The sequence below is a fragment of the Nannobrachium achirus genome (assembly GCF_963921795.1).
Source record: "Nannobrachium achirus genome assembly, chromosome: 6".
In the NCBI taxonomy this organism is placed as follows: domain Eukaryota; kingdom Metazoa; phylum Chordata; class Actinopteri; order Myctophiformes; family Myctophidae; genus Nannobrachium; species Nannobrachium achirus.
This window is the reverse complement of record NC_137815.1, coordinates 74142152-74159372: the sequence shown is the minus strand read 5'-3', so window position 1 is coordinate 74159372 and position 17221 is coordinate 74142152. Positions and strand designations below refer to the sequence as shown.

The window sequence follows — 17221 nt, the reverse complement described above, 5'->3', positions numbered from 1 at the left end:
GGGGCAACCCTGTAGGTTTTCACTATGGTTGAGGGCTATGTTATGGAGCCTGTCTGGTTGCTTTCTTTTAGGTGATTATAGAATTTAAGTGCTCTCTTTTTTACTTTTATAATGAGTGGGTATCGTCCTAATTCTGCCCTGCAAGCATTGTTTGTTGTTTTCCGTTGGGTGTGGAGTATAGATTTGCAGAGTTCTGCGTGCAGAGTCTCAGTTTGGTGTTTGTCCCATTTTTCAAATTCTTGGTTGGCAAGGGGACCCCAGATCTCGCAGCCATAGAGGGAGATGGGTTCTATAACGGAGTCTAGTATCTTTAACCAGATTTGTATTGGGATATCTAGCTTAACGTTCCTTTTGATGGCATAGAAAGAAGGCCTTCTCGCCTTTTCTCTCAGGTTGTTTGCAGCTTTGTTGAAGTTTCCTGTGCTACTGATGTTTAAGCCAAGGTATCAGGAAATCGGTCTACATAATGCTTTCATTTCCCCTTTTTGTGAGCTGCAAATTGTAACCACGGTTCATTGATTGGGTGTATGATCCAGTAAAGAAAAAAATGCCAGGAGAGGGACATCCAATATTCTTTACTATATATACAGCGTACTACTTTTTTCTAGTTTAAGAATAATGTTCAACGTTTTTTGTGTGTTCTAGTGCTGTGGTATTTAGTGGACATCACTACACAATAAAGGTACACCAGAGTCATTACATGACACTATTGATATGATATGCATACAGGCTTGTTTCTTTGTTAAAACACCCTGTTGTGACACTAAAGCGTTGGCGAGGTGTGAACTTAAATAAATTCATGTCCGTTTGCACGAGAGGCATGGAGGCATGACCCCTGCTCAGAGAAGATACGGGGCGGCGGAGACGAGCGATTTAAGTATGCAAACGACTCCACTGATACGCATGGAATGCTGCTGCAACAAGGACACAGTCCTCTGTCTGCCAGCCTCCTACGCCACAACACTGCCAACTGTGTTTATTGGCGCACCCACCCGGGCCAGGCCAGGCCAGGCCAGGCCAGGGGCACCGCTGTGGGGAATTGAACCCACGGGGTCTCTGCGGTGGTGGTGGTGGGGCAAATGTTTGGAATCTAACCCCACCCTGACGCCCCGGCCTCAGCCATCGGAGTTTTAACGACGTAAAATGCAAATGAGAAGTGGTCCGCTATAAATAGTGTTACATATTGAACTGGTCCGCTATAAATAGTGTTACATATTGAACTGGTCCGCTATAAATAGTGTTACATATTGAACTGGTACTGCTATAAATAGTGTTACATATTGAACTGGTCCGCTATAAATAGTGTTACATATTGAACTGGTCCGCTATAAATAGTGTTACATATTGAACTGGTACTGCTATAAATAGTGTTACATATTGAACTGGTCCGCTATAAATAGTGTTACATATTGAACTGGTACTGCTATAAATAGTGTTACATATTGATTTGACAACTTACGGCTCGCAGTGTTTACACGCAGTGATTGACAGCGTGAAGAGCGCCTGCCAAAAGAGCCAGCGAGCGAGGCGAGCGCGGGCCGGTAGCCGCTGGTCCCCGTCCAACACCTCTTAACTCGGCTTGCGCCGTGTCATGCATTAAGCTATTTAGACCGGGTACGCTTTGTTTTATGATTTAACTATTGAAAAATAGCAGATATACAAGCTCACAGCGAGCTTGTAGATCTGGTATTTTTGAAAAATCTTGAACATTTGTGCACATCTTTGAATATTTTGACCCGAAGTGTCTTCTAAATACTTTTTGAAAAACCTATGTTTCTATGTCTGTGGTGCTCAAACTTTGTCATGTGAAGGACCCCCAAAATGATATGTATTTGGCCACGGACCCCCATGTCAAAATATTTAGTTCCAGGGACCCCTCAAAAGCGAGATTTGAGTTACAAATGTTCACATTAAAAATACATATATTTCAAAGATTTGCACACATTTTCATGACTTTTTCAAAAATAGCAAGCTCAAGCTTGTAGATCTGCTATTTTTCAATAGCTAAAAGGTATTAAATAATCCCAGGCCTAAATGGCTTAAATATAATACACTAGACTTTCCTCTCCATAGTAATAATAAACTTTATTTATAGAGCACTTATGGAAGTTACAAAGTGTTTTACATAAAGGCGAGGAGCACTGATTCAGGGACGGCCGTCCCGTTGCGAGGCGACCATAAAAACGAGGACGGGGTGCAGAGGTGGGCTGTGTGTTAAAACCAGGCGGGGTGCAGAGGTGGGCTGTGTGTTAAGCATGAATAGGATTATAATGAGACAATGATTTACTGGGGGACACTTACAGATATGCCTGCCTGCCCCCCGCCCCCACAGACACACACTCACGTATTTCTCGCTTTACAACTTCTCCTCCATAACCTTGTCTTTTTAAGATCTTTTTGGGGTCTTTTTCTGCCTTTATTATAATAATAATAATAGCTTGGATTTATATAGCGCTTTTCTAAGTACCCAAAGCGCTGAACAACAAAGGAAAATTTTTTTTTATTAGAATAAAAACAGTAAATTCAACAATTAAAAAGATAAAAGTCAGTCGGGGACACTGGGCATAAATTCCAGACCTCAGCTGGGGTAGGCTATCCTGAAGAGGTGGGTTTTGAGTGAGGTTTTGAAGGAGGGGAGGGAGGGAGCGCTTCTAAGGTGGTTGGGGAGAGCGTTCCAGAGGGTGGGGGCAGAGACAGAGAAGGCCCTGTCCCCCCAGGTGCGGTATTATGGATAGTACAATAAAGATAGGAGGACAGGAGACAGGGAGAGAGAGGCGGCCGCGGTTTTCCCGGTCACCCTGAGCTTAACGGTGGGGGCCGATGAGCAAGGAGGGTCGCGAGCTTGACTAGAAGTATTCCATAGGAAAAGGTACAGTTTCATGACAGTAAACTAATATTATTGATTCACACTTGTTTAATGTTTATGTTGCCAACCCAGAGTTTCCCGAGTTTGTATTGGTACTACCGCTGTGCCAACCCCGAGTTTCCCGAGTTTGGGCCGTTTTTGAAAAAAAAAAAAAAAAAAAAAAAAACTTTTTTTTTTTCAAAATTTTTTTTTTTTCAATTTTTTTTTTGGACCTCCAGAAATGTATTAGGCATGATCGCGATCGCGAAATTGCATGTTTAACCCCCATACCAACTCATTCTTTCAAACATGGCAGCCATATTTGTTTACATCTGAAGAAAACATAATGGCTGATAAATCATGAATGCCTGAACGGATTTCCAAGCGGATTTGGATTTGGATTTTAGGCATGGGCGTGCACTTTTTACACAATTGCACAATTACATGGAAGTCTATGGTAACCATGGCAACACGAGACATTGAAGAGAAAAAATCATTGCAACATAAGTGTTAATATTAATAATGTAATATGTACACGTTAGGAAGCATATTTGGAAAAGTAAACGTTTATCATGTAGTATTTTAGGAATAGTTTGTACGCTACTCTGCTTTCCATTTTGCAAAAATGCCTTGATGAGCCCTCCCCCCCCCCCGATATAAAATGATGAGAGGAACTCTTGCCGATTTCGTAAGAGACTCGTCGCCAATTGCAAGATATTTAAAAGTTATTTGGGGCCATGATGATAACCTCTTCTTCCCACTACTAGACTAAGGATTTATATTGTCTGTGTTATTGTTTACAACCACAATTATTCACGTGTGGCAAGATAGCGGTTCCACTAGTTTTACCATTAGGCTAGTGTAGGCTTAGAATTCTTTTCAGAAGTTAATTTAATGTTTTAATGTTGGTGACTGAAAATAAAGAAATTACTATATATTTGTTACTGACACTTTGCCTGCCTTCTTTTGTCGCACCAAATTCTGGGCCCCATGGGTACAAGGATTCACTGCGGGCCCCTCATGAATGTTCTTCATAGGGGGAGGTGGGGGTTTAACCCATTTAGACTGGGAATGCATTATTACGCGTTATTTTGTGCTTTGACTGTTGAAAAATAGCAGATATACAAGCTCACAGCGCGGCACTGAGTGCAGATTGTAGATCTGCTATTTTTGAAAAATCGTGAAAAAGTCTTTGAATATTTAAAATCCTTCTAAGGTTTGTTTGTTTCCATGTCAGTGGTGCTCAAACCTTTTCATGTGAAGGACCCCCAAAATGATATGTATTTGGCCACGGACCCCCATCTCAAAATATTTAGTTCCAGGGCTCCCCCCCCCCCCCCCCCCCCAGAAGCAAAATTTGAGTTACAAATGTTCGCTTAAAAAATACAATATATTCAAAGATTTGCACACATTTTCACGGCTTTTCAAAAATAGCAGATCTACAAGCTCGCAGCGCGGCACTCGGTGCCGCGCTGTGAGCTTGTATATCTGCTATTTTCCAATAGCTTAAGTATTAAATAATTAAGGCCCCTCCACCTTTGGCCCTGGTAACTCAGTCCCACTCCCCCCCCCCCCCCCCCCCTCCTTGTGACACCCCTGATGGTTGCTGACTGTCGGTGACTAAAAATCCAGAAAGGACTACTGTATATGTTGTTCCTGACACTTTGCCTGCCTGCTGTACGTTGTGTTCCTGACACTTGGCCTGCCTTCTTTTACGTTGTGTTTCAGCGCGGCTCCCGCCCATCCGCGTGGAGGAGTCCAGCTTCTCGCAGGACATGCAGTGGCTGCTGGAGCGCGGCGTGCAGTTCGCCGACGTGGCGTTCTACGCCGGCGAGTCGGGGAAGGAGCTGGGCTGGGCGCACGCCTCGGTGCTCTGCGCCGTCAGCCCTTACTTCAGACAGCTGCTGCTGGGACCCCCCAAGGCCAGGTAGGGATGAACGCAAGCACGCACTGTACGGTTAAAGGTGTATTCAGTGATAATGAAAGTGGCCGGGGGTCATCTTGTTCCTTACTGGCTTTACAGCGTGGAAATGTTTAGTTTTTTATAGATTTTTTACACCATTATAATGTTCTCGTTTTGATCATTAGACCCAATCACTGAATATCGGTAGGCCTACGTCTCCAGCTTCAGGATATGTATGATACTGATTTACTATGAGACTGTATGGAATTTTAAGTTCAGTAGTTTACAATCTAGGCATTTAGCAGACGTTCTTAATTCAGAGCGACTGTGGTTCTCAAAACTTTTATTTTGACCATCATAACTAAACATCATAACATAAATACGACCATACCCTGATTGGTCGAGGACTGGCTGGCCACCTCTGAAAACGGAATCTAGCTATGCTCGCAACACGGGCCATGGTGGAAGTCCTTATATGGTCAGCACACATTCTAGTGAGGAGAATGAATGGAAAATGTACCAATTATATTTTTATTATTTGAATGAAATACAATCACTGAATATACCTTTAAACGCATATTTATTACACTTTGGTAGAAGAGCTCAGGGTTGTGTAAATCAGTGGTTCTCAACCTGTGGGAGTCGGGGACCCCCAAATTATTTTGGAGGGGGTCCCCAGATTGTTTGTTTTCTCACTCAACAGTAAACACATCAACATAGTACGGTATAAGTGTATACAGTACATGGTATATGCACATTTCTAAAGTGACAATTTAAGGACTGACCTTTTTGGTACCTTCTGGCCAAACATCGGTCAAATTGTCAAATATTAAAGTCAGAAATTGTGAAAACAGCAGATCTACATGCTCGAAACGCCTCGCAACGCGAGGTGTTATGAGCATGTAGATCTGGCAGATCTACAAGCTCGCAGCGTGGCACTCGGTGCCGCGCTGTGAGCTGGGACCAGAATTTGGTGCGACCCCCCTGTTCAAATGTATGGTTACACCCCTACTAACTGGAGCGTTTGGCCCGGGCAGGGAGCGTCCCCAGTCGAGGTGCGTGTGTGTTGAATGTATGGTTACACCCCTACTAACTGGAGCGTCTGTCCGGGCAGGGAGCGTCCCCAGTCGAGGTGCGTGTGTTGAATGTATGGTTACACCCCTACTAACTGGAGCGTTTGTCCGGGCAGGGAGCGTCCCCAGTCGAGGTGCGTGTGCTGAATGTATGGTTACACCCCTACTAACTGGAGCGTCTGTCCGGGCAGGGAGCGTCCCCAGTCGAGGTGCGTGTGTTGAATGTATGGTTACACCCCTACTAACTGGACTGTTTGTCCGGGCAGGGAGCGTCCCCAGTCGAGGTGCGTGTGCTGAATGTATGGTTACACCCCTACTAACTGGAGCGTCTGTCCGGGCAGGGAGCGTCCCCAGTCGAGGTGCGTGTGTTGAATGTATGGTTACACCCCTACTAACTGGACTGTTTGTCCGGGCAGGGAGCGTCCCCAGTCGAGGTGCGTGTGCTGAATGTATGGTTACACCCCTACTAACTGGAGCGTCCCCAGTCGAGGTGCGTGTGCTGAATGTATGGTTACACCCCTACTAACTGGACTGTTTGTCCGGGCAGGGAGCGTCCCCAGTCGAGGTGCGTGTGCTGAATGTATGGTTACACCCCTACTAACTGGAGCGTCTGTCCGGGCAGGGAGCGTCCCCAGTCGAGGTGCATGTGTCGAATGTATGGTTACACCCCTACTAACTGGAGCGTTTGTCCGGGCAGGGAGCGTCCCCAGTCGAGGTGCGTGTGCTGAATGTATGGTTACACCCCTACTAACTGGACTGTTTGTCCGGGCAGGGAGCGTCCCCAGTCGAGGTGCGTGTGTCGAGAGTGGGACGGTGGCCCCCACTCCCTGCTGTCTACCTGGGATGGGGGGATCGTGGACGACATGACGAGGCCGGACGCCGGACCCCAGGCCGGACGCCTCTCTCGCCTGGTGGTGAAGGACCCCCTGCTGTGTCTGTGCCTGTGGGAGACCCTCATGTTCCTGTACAGAGGTACGGTTACCTGACTGCAAGCGTCAAACTCTTCACACTCTACGTTTCACTTCGTTTTGGGAAAGAGTCTGATCCTTCGGGGAGACATTCCACTTCTGGGGGGGGGGGGGGGGGCTAAAGCCTATTGAGGTCACACACACACACACACACACACACACACACACACACACACACACACACACACACACACACACACACACACACTTAGAGCCCCCGACGACGTGGCGTGACATTGCAAAGATACGTTATTTCTTATAACATATTATATGATTGCATGTTTACCTTAGTGCAAAATGGTATTAAAACGTAATGAAACGGCACTATTGTATAGTTTATTAAAAGAATTCGAGTCGAGCGGGCGTCTGCCTGACTCTGCCATGACAGTTTTCAGGGACCAATCAGAGTCCACAAGCGACTCACGTGGGCAGAAGAGCACCAATCAGAGTCCACTAGGGACTCTCACGTGGGCAGAAGAGTTCTGAAAGGAGAGGGCTGGGGGGGGGGGCTGGGACCGAACCAGCCTTGGGAATCCACCAGACGCCAAACCACGTGCCCCAAGCATACAACCCTGATTGGCCCATTCAATTCGCCCGCTCCTCGGGCGAGAAGAAATAAAATATTATTACTCCGGGGTCAGTCCACACTACACACCACCCACCAACAGGGGGTGGTAATGTGCGGACTGATTTATCAGGCTAGAGCAGGGATGTCAAACATACGGCCCGCGGGCCGGATCCGGCCCGCGAGAATTAACCTAACTAATGCCTGCTCACTGCAGGCTAGGATTCTCCCACCTGGCAGTGATTGAGTTGATTGATTGGAATGTTAAGTGACCAGCTCTCTCTCTCTCTCTTTGAAGATGACAGCATTGCTAGGAATGGGGTGGGGGGTCTGGCTATGAATAATACCTGAACATACCTACAATATTCGAACTGTACTCAAAGATTACACATATTAGACATGGAAATTAATGTTAAGAAAATAACTTATTTAAAAAATATAATAATAATAAAATGTATTTTTTTTAATTATTCAGATATTTTCTGAATATGCCATTATTGTTCATTACTTTTATTCTTTTTATTATAAAACACAATAAAAATAATTATTGTCCTGCATCAATAATATTTTTTTTAGCCATTTACAAATTATAGCAGAGACTCTATATCAGAAATTGAATTATTCTATTATCAAATGGTTTATTCTTATTGGCACTTCTTAAAGGAGTAGTTCACCCCCAAAATGCCATGGAGCCAATGGAGACTCATTCCTAAAACAGAAATTTGATTACAATAAATGCATGCCTATTGATTCTGGATGGATCCATGGGGGGAAGTGTACTATTATCACATTTTTGTCTTAGTAATGCGACAAATAAAATACAAATATATTATTGAACTCAAGTCTCCATGGCGTGAGTAATCAAAGGAAAAAAAGTCATTTTGGGGATGAACTACTCCTTTAAACAAATAGCATCTCTCGTACCTAACTGCAACTGTAATACCAATAATGAAAGTAGCTATTTTACTTAATAATTAACACAATTTGTAAAATGATATACTGCTAGCTACAGCAGTGGCTGAGACGACAGGAAGAAAAACAGAGCGAACATGTGCGCGAGTGTGCATGCCATCCGATCCGTGACTGGTTCGGCCCTCATCAAGTCGCCTTTCATCCAATGCGGCCCTCACCCCAAAATGAGTTCGACACCCCTGGGCTAGAGGTACGGTACATGTCCGGCCAAACGTGGCAAAAACATGCTTTTAGCTAATTCGTCGTTGTTGTCGGGTGGAAACCTTGTATGTCCAGAACTGTCTGTTATGTATCTATAATTTTAAAAATGATTTAAACCAGGGGTCTTCAACAGGGGGTCCGGGACCCCTAGGGGGTCCTCAGAGTTACTACAGGGGTTCCTTCAAATCTTTGTGTGATAGAAACTTTTTTCTCCTTTTTTATATTAACCACTTGAACCATAGCTTCCATATTCTGAGAACTTTTGCCAAAAATAGCAGATCTACAAGCTTGTAGATCTGCTATTGCAAAAAAGCTTTTGAGGGGAAATGACTAAGTACAGTGAAAAGTCAAGTTTATTGGAGAGACAGCCGCTGGCCGCCGCGTCCACGTCCATGGACGCGGCCGTGGACGCGTCCATGGACGCGGACGCGAAAAAAACGTCCGTGGACGCGAGGCCGCGTCCACGGACGCAAACGGCCGGCCGTCCCGGCCGTGGACGCGGCCGTGGACGCGGCCGTGGACGCAGACGGCCGGGGACGCGGCCGTGGACGAGGCCGCGGACGTGCACGCAAACGGCCGGCCGTGGACGAGTCCATGGACGAGGCTGCGAAAAAAAGGCAGCGAAAAAAGAAAAAAAAGGTGTCTATTGTATGTATTTTTTGATGGAGAATTCAAATATGACCTTCTTTTTTGCATAGGACAACTCTAACCTGCATCAATTGGTATTTTATAATTGCCAATTGTACCCTATCCATCTGAAAAACAAATTGGATGTCTATTGTATGTATTTTTTGATGGAGAATTCAAATATTACCTTCTTTTTGGAATAGGACAACTCTAACCTGCATCAATTGGTATTTTATAATTGCCAATTGTACCCTATCCATCTCAAAAACAAATTGGATGTCTATTGTATGTATTTTTTGATGGAGAATTCAAATATTACCTTCTTTTTGGAATAGGACAACTCTAACCTGCATCAATTGGTATTTTATAATTGCCAATTGTACCCTATCCATCTCAAAAACAAATTGGATGTCTATTGTACGTATTTTTTGATGGGGAATTCAAACGTTACCTTCTTTTCTAGATAGGACAACTCTAACCTGCATCAATTGGTGCATCAACCTACTATCTATCTATCTATCTATCTATCTATCTATCTATCTATCTATCTATCTATCTATCTATCTATCTATCCATCTATCCATCTATCTATCCATCTATTTATTTATACTTCACCTTTAGTCCAGAAGAGAGTTCAGCATCAGGAACTTGCACACATGGAACTGTGTCATGACTGTGTCATGGAGCTAAAACAGGGCTATGTTAAATACTCAAAATGACTCTGATGGACCAATCAGGGTGGTGGTGGGGGGAGGGATCAACAATAGACAGAAACTGGATAATGCTTTGTTAACTGTCCCACCTAAGTCCCTGCTAGTCTGAACAAACATCACCTTCCCTCTCATAACACTACTACTACTACATTTATATAAAGCTGCTCTTGCATTTGAATTCAAGTCTGACACAAGTTAAGGTTAACTTAGGTAGTATTTCATTTTGCTGGCTTTTAGGGTCTGTGTGTGAGTGTGTAGGCTCACAAATTATTATAATTGTCATTAAGTGACTCTATCTATCTATCTATCTATCTATCTATCTATCCATCTATCCATCTATCCATCTATTTATTTATACTTACTGTTTACATTTTCTATAAATATTTATTTCTATATAAAACTCAGTTGTGTGGAGTTATTGTGTGCCTTTTCTTGTAGCTAAAGAGTCCATTTGTTCACTAGACATTAAGTCAAGGTTACTATTTTGAGTTGAAACTAAGTGTTTTATTGCTTTGTGGTTTAACATGATTTAAAAGGCAAATTCATTGTTATGGTTACTTTAGAAGACTGCTTTTGCATTCATGAGTTAAAAAGAGAGCCAAGCTAATTTAAAGAGTTAAGTTAAAGGAACACAAAACATGACCTAACTCGCTGCCATTGGACAGACAGTTACAACATAGGCCTACTCTTATCTTTCACAGAACAGACAATTATCATTTGTTTTATCTATTTGAGACTATGTAGCTGCTCTATGGGAAATAGAGCATTATATCAGCCTATTCAATTGATAATGACCAATGGGTGCCAGTTTCTAAGTAGTTAACCATATTAACATAACAATATATGTGGCCTAGACATGGATATTGCCCAATCAACTCGTAATCTACAGAAATGTCCACCACATCACACAGTATAAAACTTAGTAGGCTCAGTGGATTCACCTATGTTAAATCATGTCAGGTTAGTTTGGTTCAAGGTTCAAGTATAATAATTTATGAGACAAAAATTTAAACAGCACAAATGTACAATCACATCTCGGCTAGAATGATAACATAAAGTCCTGACTACTCCTTGTTATTGTGGTCCTAAATACTACAATGATTAGTTTGGATGCATTGCTTCTATCATGTCCAATTAAAAATAAATACATTACATACATACAGAAATCTGCCTTCTCCTGTATTGTATTAGTGACATTCATTATAAATAGTAAAATAACAGGACAGAGCAAAAAAGGCCTCTGTTGTGTCTTTATCTGATCACATGCAATCAGACACTCACACTGCACAGCAATATATAAACTTTATTACAGGCTCAAGGCCCACAGGGTAAGAAGACAATACATTACAAAGATAATAATTTAAAAAAACAACAACAGAGAGTACATTCACAAAGCCCCACCGGAGCTAAAGAGGCACTCATGCCACTCATGCCAGTGTCCACTAATGGTAGACGTGTACCTGACAGAGCTACATCCAGGGTCTGTCATCAGTCTCTGGAACAATCTGAAACAATGTATCTTTCCTGTGGCTGTTATAATGAACACAAACAGATCAGAAAGTAATTTAACATACAACAATGTAAGGGATTCCTTTCTATTAAAAGCAAAATCATAACTGGGTCAAAGTTGCTTGGTTCTCCCCATATAAAGGCATGTAGGTAACAGTAACATGATATTATGTCATGAATGATAAAAGTAATGTTTAAACACTTTGATGTGTGTGAGTTTATCTGGAGACTTACTCAGTCTGTGACTTACAGAGATCTTGATGGTCTTTGGGTTCCACCCGTTCATCAGAATTGCCGCTGGTGCCGTCTAGAGATTTCATCTTCACTTGAAGTCTGGAGTCTATTATGTACAGTGTATTCTGGACAGTTGTGGACACTCTGCAACTAACCTAACCTAACACACACTATGTGTTAATGTTGATCAATATAATAATGTAAAAATACAAAGTTAAGTAGACCTAAGTAAGAAATAGTAAATACATTGTAATAATACATTGAAGGGGAAAATGTAGGAAAACAAATGCAACTCAGCATTGAATTTATGGCAAACATTTTGCTAACCCTTTCCAAATAATATACAATTAAGAAGTGGGATGTTACACTTAGTAAGAGAAAGAATTAATGAAATATTACATTTTTAAAAAGCTAGAAGACTCACCTATTATTGTAACCATGTGAATTGCTAATAATGTTATGGGTCAGATGTGTAAAGATCTATCACATTGTATTGTTCTTTTCAGACTCAACAATAATAATGATGATGTTACTTAAATGCTGATCAATGTGTGAATCTGGCTCTTATCAGGTGTGTGTTTTCTCTCCCTGTCCTGTGCTGTCCTCAGTTAAACCAAGACAGTGCTGTTGTGACCAATGTGGAAAAAGCCTTCAGCTCAATTTATTATCTCAAAGTAGACCAGAGAATTCATACCGGAGTGAAGCCATTCAGCTGTGAACAATGTGGGAAGTATTTTGCTCGGTCTGGACAATTAAAAGATCATAAGCGTTCACATACTGGAGAGAAACCTTATTGTTGTGACCAGTGTGGGAAAAAATTTGTTCAAAAGGGGATTTTAAAAGAACACCAGAGAATTCACACTAGAGAGAAGCCCTATTGCTGTGACCAGTGTGGGAAAAGCTTTACTCGATTGTCTTATCTCAAAATACATGAACGAATTCACACAGGAGAGAAACCATACAGCTGTGTCCAATGTGGGGAAAAGTTCAGTTTAATGGCTGCTCTGAAAGTACACCAGAGATTTCACACCGAAGAAAAGCCTTACTGCTGTGAACACTGTGGCAAACGTTTCACTGTAAAATCTAGCCTCGTACAACACAAGAAGATTCACACTTGAGAGAGACCTTACTGCTGTCACCAATGTGGGAAAAGGTTCACTCTGAAGACGGCTCTGAAAAGACACCTGAAAATCCACACTGGTGAGAAGCCATATACTGCTGTGTCCAGTGTGAGAAAAGGTTCAGTGATATGCATCATCTCAAAGCACACCAGAAAAATCACACTGGAAAGAAACCTTATTGCTGTGACCAGTGTGGAAAGAGCTTTCCTAGACTGGAACATATCAAAATACACCAACAAATTCACACCGGAGAGAAACCTTATATCTGTAACCAATGTGGGGAAAGCTCTGTCAGGTACACGTCTACCGTTAGAGGACACTGGCATGAGTGCCTCTTTAGCTCCGGTGGGGCTTTGTGAATGTACTCTCTGTTGTTGTTTTTTTTAATTATTATCTTTGTAATGTATTGTCTTCTTACCCTGTGGGCCTTGAGCCTGTAATAAAGTTTATATATTGCTGTGCAGTGTGAGTGTCTGATTGCATGTGATCAGATAAAGACACAACAGAGGCCTTTTTTGCTCTGTCCTGTTATTTTACTATTTATAATGAATGTCACTAATACAATACAGGAGAAGGCAGATTTCTGTATGTATGTAATGTATTTATTTTTAATTGGACATGATAGAAGCAATGCATCCAAACTAATCATTGTAGTATTTAGGACCACAATAACAAGGAGTAGTCAGGACTTTATGGTATCATTCTAGCCGAGATGTGATTGTACATTTGTGCTGTTTACATTTTTGTCTCATAAATGATTATACTTGAACCTTGAACCAAACTAACCTGACATGATTTAACATAGGTGAATCCACTGAGCCTACTAAGTTTTATACTGTGTGATGTGGTGGACATTTCTGTAGATTACGAGTTGATTGGGCAATATCCATGTCTAGGCCACATATATTGTTATGTTAATATGGTTAACTACTTAGAAACTGGCACCCATTGGTCATTATCAATTGAATAGGCTGATATAATGCTCTATTTCCCATAGAGCAGCTACATAGTCTCAAATAGATAAAACAAATGATAATTGTCTGTTCTGTGAAAGATAAGAGTAGGCCTATGTTGTAACTGTCTGTCCAATGGCAGCGAGTTAGGTCATGTTTTGTGTTCCTTTAACTTAACTCTTTGAATTAGCTTGGCTCTCTTTTTAACTCATGAATGCAAAAGCAGTCTTCTAAAGTAACCATAACAATGAATTTGCCTTTTAAATCATGTTAAACCACAAAGCAATAAAACACTTAGCTTCAACTCAAAATAGTAACCTTGACTTAATGTCTAGTGAACAAATGGACTCTTTAGCTACAAGAAAAGGCACACAATAACTCCACACAACTGAGTTTTATATAGAAATAAATATTTATAGAAAATGTAAACAGTAAGTATAAATAAATAGATGGATAGATGGATAGATAGATAGATGGATAGATAGATAGATAGATAGATAGATAGATAGATAGATAGATAGATAGATAGAGTCACTTAATGACAATTATAATAATTTGTGAGCCTACACACTCACACACAGACCCTAAAAGCCAGCAAAATGAAATACTACCTAAGTTAACCTTAACTTGTGTCAGACTTGAATTCAAATGCAAGAGCAGCTTTATATAAATGTAGTAGTAGTAGTGTTATGAGAGGGAAGGTGATGTTTGTTCAGACTAGCAGGGACTTAGGTGGGACAGTTAACAAAGCATTATCCAGTTTCTGTCTATTGTTGATCCCTCCCCCCACCACCACCCTGATTGGTCCATCAGAGTCATTTTGAGTATTTAACATAGCCCTGTTTTAGCTCCATGACACAGTCATGACACAGTTACATGTGTGCAAGTTCCTGATGCTGAACTCTCTTCTGGACTAAAGGTGAAGTATAAATAAATAGATGGATAGATAGATGGATAGATGGATAGATGGATAGATAGATAGATAGATAGATACATAGATAGATAGTAGGTTGATGCACCAATTGATGCAGGTTAGAGTTGTCCTATCTAAAAAAGAAGGTAACATTTGAATTCCCCATCAAAAAATACATACAATAGACATCCAATTTGTTTTTGAGATGGATAGGGTACAATTGGCAATTATAAAATACCAATTGATGCAGGTTAGAGTTGTCCTATCCCAAAAAGAAGGTAATATTTGAATTCTCCATCAAAAAATACATACAATAGACATCCAATTTGTTTTTCAGATGGATAGGGTACAATTGGCAATTATAAAATACCAATTGATGCAGGTTAGAGTTGTCCTAATCAAAAAAGAAGGTCATATTTGAATTCTCCATCAAAAAATACATACAATAGACACTTTTTTTTTTTTTTTTTCGCTGCCTTTTTTTCGCGGCCTCGTCCATGGACTCGTCCACGGCCGGCCGTTTGCGTCCACGTCCGCGGCCTCGTCCACGGCCGCGTCCCCGGCCGTCTGCGTCCACGGCCTCGTCCACGGCCGCGTCCACGGCCGGGACGGCCGGCCGTTTGCGTCCGTGGACGCGGCCTCGCGTCCACGGACGTTTTTTTCGCGTCCGCGTCCATGGACGCGTCCACGGCCGCGTCCATGGACGTGGACGCGGCGGCCAACGGCTCTTGCTGGTTTATTGACGGTTCAAGTGGTTAAATATCTGAAAACCCACATTAACATGAATCCAAAATACACTGATGATTGTGCTGTCAAACAATGAAACTATATGGAATCTATGGGTTGTGGGGGTCCCTGCTTCATCTCTCTCTCAACTAAGGGGTCCTTGGCCTGAAAACGTTGAAGACCCTTGATTTAAACTATGCTTGAGATTGTGTGGATACATGGACGCTGACCACGAACATATATTTTGGAGTTGTCCAAAAAGTTACAAGTATTGGGATGTTGTGTAGTCAGTAATAAAATAGATATTGAAATATGAAATACCAAAGACAAGCTGTACTGTATCTAGGAAACTTGACACAGGAAAACACACATGGAGACGACATGTATCTGGTCAAGGTGCTGCTGGCAGCCAGCAGAAAAACAATAACAAGATTGTGGTGTAAAAGTGACCCTCCAATTTGTGAGCAGAGGCTGTGCATTGTGGAGGGAATTAATGTGATGGAGAGATTTACACACAAACTCAGGATACAGGAAGAACTGTTTCTTGAAAAATGGGAGAAATGGACTGAATATTTTTTAAGATTAGTTTTGGGGCTTTTATGCCTTTATTGATAGGACAGACTGATAGGTAATGGGGGAGAGAGATGGGGAGGGACAAAGGTCGATGCCTATGTGGCAATGCCTAAAGGTGTCTCCACACCAAACAGCCTACAGGAGACTCCTTCTGACTGTACACAGACTGCAAAGAACTGCAAAAACTAAGCACTTTCTTTTTTTTTTGCCGACACCGACTGTAGTTACTGTGTGGCAGTGTTGCCAGGTCTGCTTGTTTTCCTATAATGTTGCTAGTTGTGGGTTGCTTTTGTTTGGGCTTGTTTCTGAAGTGTAGTTGCTTATTTGGCCTTGCTTTCAACATTCTTTTAGAATATAACTGTAATAGAGCTCAATAGGTGAAACTGGTGTCTGCTTTTGGGCTTATTTTCATAGATCTGTTTGCTTGTTTCACTCACAGAATCTGGCAACCTGAGGGCAGAGGTGGTGTTTTTTCCTGCTCTGACCAAAACAACACTCAGCACTTTTACTAGCCTTGCTATGTAGTTGATTAGCATAATTGAGAGTTGAGATTGAGAATATGGTATTTAGTTAAAATGATCATTTTTAATCTGCAACACAATTTTATACAATATGTATTACTTTGGGGGTCCCTGCTTCATCTCTCTCAGCTAAGGGGGTCCCTGCTTCATCTCTCTCTCAGCTAAGGGGATCCCTGCTTCATCTCTCTCTCAGCTAAGGGGGTCCCTGCTTCATCTCTCTCTCAGCTAAGGGGGTCCCTGCTTCATCTCTCTCTTAGCTAAGGGGATCCCTGCTTCATCTCTCTCTCAGCTAAGGGGGTCCTTGGCCTGAAAACGTTGAAGATCAAACCTGTGTTAGATAAACGTTATAGCTAGCATGTTTTGTGCCTTCAGTTGTTGCCTGTATGTTGCTATGACCCCCCCCCCCCCCCCCCCCCCCCCCCCCCCACCAGCAGCATTCGTTGTGCTTCAGCTCAGCTGGAGGTCGTACCAATCTGCCCTGCACTGCTGAACTCATATTCATGGAATGGGAATTCTGTCTCTCTGGTGATTTAGGTGCGTTAGATAAATGTGTACCTGACGCGCCTGTGGCAGAGAGAATGCCTGCCTTTTGGGACGAGTCCAGGCTGGCATTCGGCTGAGGGATAGAAATCAGTCGCATCTAAAAGGCCTGACAGGAAACAGTTACAGTATTTTATCCCAGGACAGGAAGGGTCATTAATGGCGTAGCAGCAGAGTTATAGAACAGTCATACTGTTATATAACTCGACCAATACTTGCAGTACTTTGACATTTCGGACCGTTCTTTGCTTGTTAAAGGTCCCA

The 17221-nt window shown here is 42.3% G+C and overlaps 1 protein-coding gene across 1 annotated transcript in view; it reads left to right on the top strand.

The window, feature by feature from the left end:
- Positions 1 to 17221, top strand: part of rhobtb3 (Rho related BTB domain containing 3) — a gene marked incomplete at its 5' end in the record, with an annotated part of 135028 nt that overhangs the window by 41127 nt on the left and 76680 nt on the right. The window contains 2 exon segments of the mRNA XM_080728392.1: positions 4574 to 4772; positions 6594 to 6793. Of these exon segments, the coding sequence (XP_080584518.1) occupies positions 4574 to 4772; positions 6594 to 6793 (399 nt within the window).